Genomic DNA, 2,934 nt, shown 5'->3' on the forward strand with positions numbered 1-2,934 from the left:
TTCAGCCTGGGAAAATTTTCTTGTACAAAGAGATACCAATTTTATGTCGAGTCACTGAACTAGAGTGAAGAACCGGCTTCCCTGAAAATTTTTTGACTTTGGTTATTCGTTATATTCGTGAAGGAAATTGAACTCTGTGTTAGCCAAGGCTCGCATTCATATTTTAGGGCCAAGAAATCTGGGGCCTCTCTATAATATTTTCCGAAGTAAAAGCAAAACGTGAATTTAATTTCTGAATCTTTCGCCTGTGCTCGACACCTTTTTTGTTATTTGGAAGATTTGCGTAATGGATCCTCCTCCAAGCAAGGAATCTACTTCGGGTAGTTCGGACACCAGATTTTCCCATACATCGGACGAATTGTCCACCATTTCTGGAACTAAACCGTCCCCTACTTACGAAAGATTTCTGTTTGCGTATAAACATTTAATCGGGTTTTGCTCAGCTTTCGATACCGTTGATATACAGAACCAAACAGACTCTTCCCTTGAAGTTAGGATGGAGGACCTGGACAGGAGATGGAATAAGCTCCAAATTATCTATGAAGATTTGTTGTTATCTCCAGATCTTGCTAATGCACAGCAGTCCAAGGAGAATGCAACAGTTAACTTTGATCACTGTGCAGAGGCCTATTATGGGACAAGATCAAAGATTATCGATATTCTAAGAATCTCGGGAGTCCCTAATTCTCAAAATATTACGTTCAGACGTCGCACGAACCCAAGAGACACCCAGGAGAATAATAATCAATTCTCTGATAACTCGAGTGTGTGTATTAAAGTTCCCCCTTGCGACACTGAGGTGTTTGGGGGTAGCTACGAACAATGGCCATCTTTTCGTGACATGTTCACGGCCGTTTACGTAAACCACCCCAAACTCACAGCAGCCCAAAAGCTCTATCATTTGAGAAATAAAACAAAGGGCAGTGCTGGCGCAATTGTTAAACGATATTCATTGTGCGACGAGAACTTTGAGCATGCATGGAATGCCCTAAAATCCCGATTTGAGAACAAGCGAGTACTGGTGGATAACCAGATGAAGATCTTGTTTAATATTCCAGCGGCGAAGACAGAGAATAGTGAATCGCTTCAAAAGATTCACTCCACAGTTAATGACTGTCTCTGCACACTAAGAAGCTTGGGGATAATTGTGGATGACTGGGATCCAATTTTAATATATTTGGTATCAACCAAGCTCCCGGAGGAGACAATTTCCCAATGGGAACAGTCTTTGAGATCACATCGCGATCTTCCCAGCTGGTCTAAAATGGACGAATTTCTCATAAACAGATTTGAAGTTGTGGAACGCATAACAAGTTTCAAGTCTGCAAGAGACTGTCACAGTCTTCCCATACGTAATGCTCCCACAAATACAAATAGTATACAGTCATATACCTCACAAGAAAAGCTAGATTCGTCTTGCCAGTTGTGCAATAAGAGACACAATATACGTGTTTGCCCCGAATTTAGAAAATTTTCACCCCAAGAAAGAATTGATTTTGTTTTTAAAAACAAAATGTGCAACAACTGTCTTTCTGACTCGCACACGAAATCCAAATGTAAGAGCAAATACACTTGCTTAACATGCAAGAGGCACCATCACACTTTGTTACATTTGGATCGAACCCTGTCTTCAATGGGAAACCAAGAGCAAAGGTCCTCTGTGTCTACTAGTGTGAATGACGCGATTAATAATCGGGACGATGGGACACCCGGCCCTGAGAATCCCTCCACTTCGCAACAGGCGTGCGCGCAAGTTCAAGCCAATTTATCGTTGAACAGTGAAACCATTTTACTTCGCACAGCTTTGGTGCAGCTTGACTACCAAGGTGAACTTTTTACGATTCGGGCATTAATTGACCCGGGGTCTCAAAGAACATTCCTTTCGGAACGAATTCGAAAGTGGCTGAATGTTCCTTATCGCAGCTCTCTCTTTGAGATCAGTGGTGTTGGTGAGACAACTCAAAAGGCTGACAAGGAGTGCGAATTAACCCTTTATTCCCAAAAGCACGATTTTCGGTTTGTTATTTCTGCTATTGTCCTCCCAAAACTCACAAAAAAATTACCATCTGTCTCTTTCGACGTTACTTACTCTCAAGAACTCAGAGAACTCGAACTCGCGGATCCCAACTTCAATAAATCTGCCAATATTGACTTGATACTCGGCAATGATTCGGAAAGATTTATAAATATTGAGGGAATTAAGAAAAATATTTGTGGTCAAGCTTCCGCGTACAATACCATTTTTGGATGGGTGCTAAGCGGTCCAATGGTAGCGGAGAAAGTTAGCACATTTACAACAAATGTCGTTACATCTGAGGATGAACAAATTAGTGACATACTTCGAAAATTTTGGGAAATCGAGGAAATTCCCAAAAAGTCACTATGCTCGGCTGAGGATAAATATTGCGAGGATTTCTATAACACTACTACTACTCGGGACACAGATGGTCGATACGTAGTTCGACTTCCTTTTAAACCAGAGTTTCCCAACACTTTGCACCTTGGCTCTTCTCGCTTTCTCGCTCTTGGCCAGTACTCAAGATTGGAAAAATCTTTATCCGCTGATCTCGGTCTGAAAGAACAATATCACTCAGTTCTAAACGAATATATCTCGTTGAAACACATGGAAGAATCTTCCTCCCTTGAAATATCTGCAGAAGGTAAATTTTTCTCATTTTACCTCCCACACCACGCGGTAATACGCCCCGAACATAAGTCTACTAAAGTAAGGGTCGTTTTCAACGCGTCTCGTAAAACGAAAACTGGTCAATCATTGAACAGCGTCCTTTACACTGGACCCACTTTGCAAAACGACTTGATATCCACAATTCTCAACTGGAGAAAATACAAGTACGTTTATTGTGCAGATATACAAAAAATGTACCGTCAGATAAAGGTACATCCCTCAGACAGACAATATCAGCGTATTTTATT

The 2,934-nt window shown here is 41.2% G+C and overlaps 1 protein-coding gene across 1 annotated transcript; it reads left to right on the top strand.

The window, feature by feature from the left end:
* Nucleotides 1–286: 286 nt before the first annotated feature.
* Nucleotides 287–2,850, top strand: LOC142242439 (uncharacterized; the record flags this gene model as incomplete). Its single annotated transcript, XM_075314016.1, has 1 exon — nucleotides 287–2,850. A coding segment is annotated over exon 1 (2,564 nt), but the record flags the coding sequence as incomplete, so codon positions are not given.
* Between the last annotated feature and the right edge of the window lie 84 nt (nucleotides 2,851–2,934).

Source organism: Haematobia irritans, unplaced genomic scaffold, assembly GCF_050003625.1.
Source record: "Haematobia irritans isolate KBUSLIRL unplaced genomic scaffold, ASM5000362v1 scaffold_139, whole genome shotgun sequence".
NCBI classification, from domain to species: domain Eukaryota; kingdom Metazoa; phylum Arthropoda; class Insecta; order Diptera; family Muscidae; genus Haematobia; species Haematobia irritans.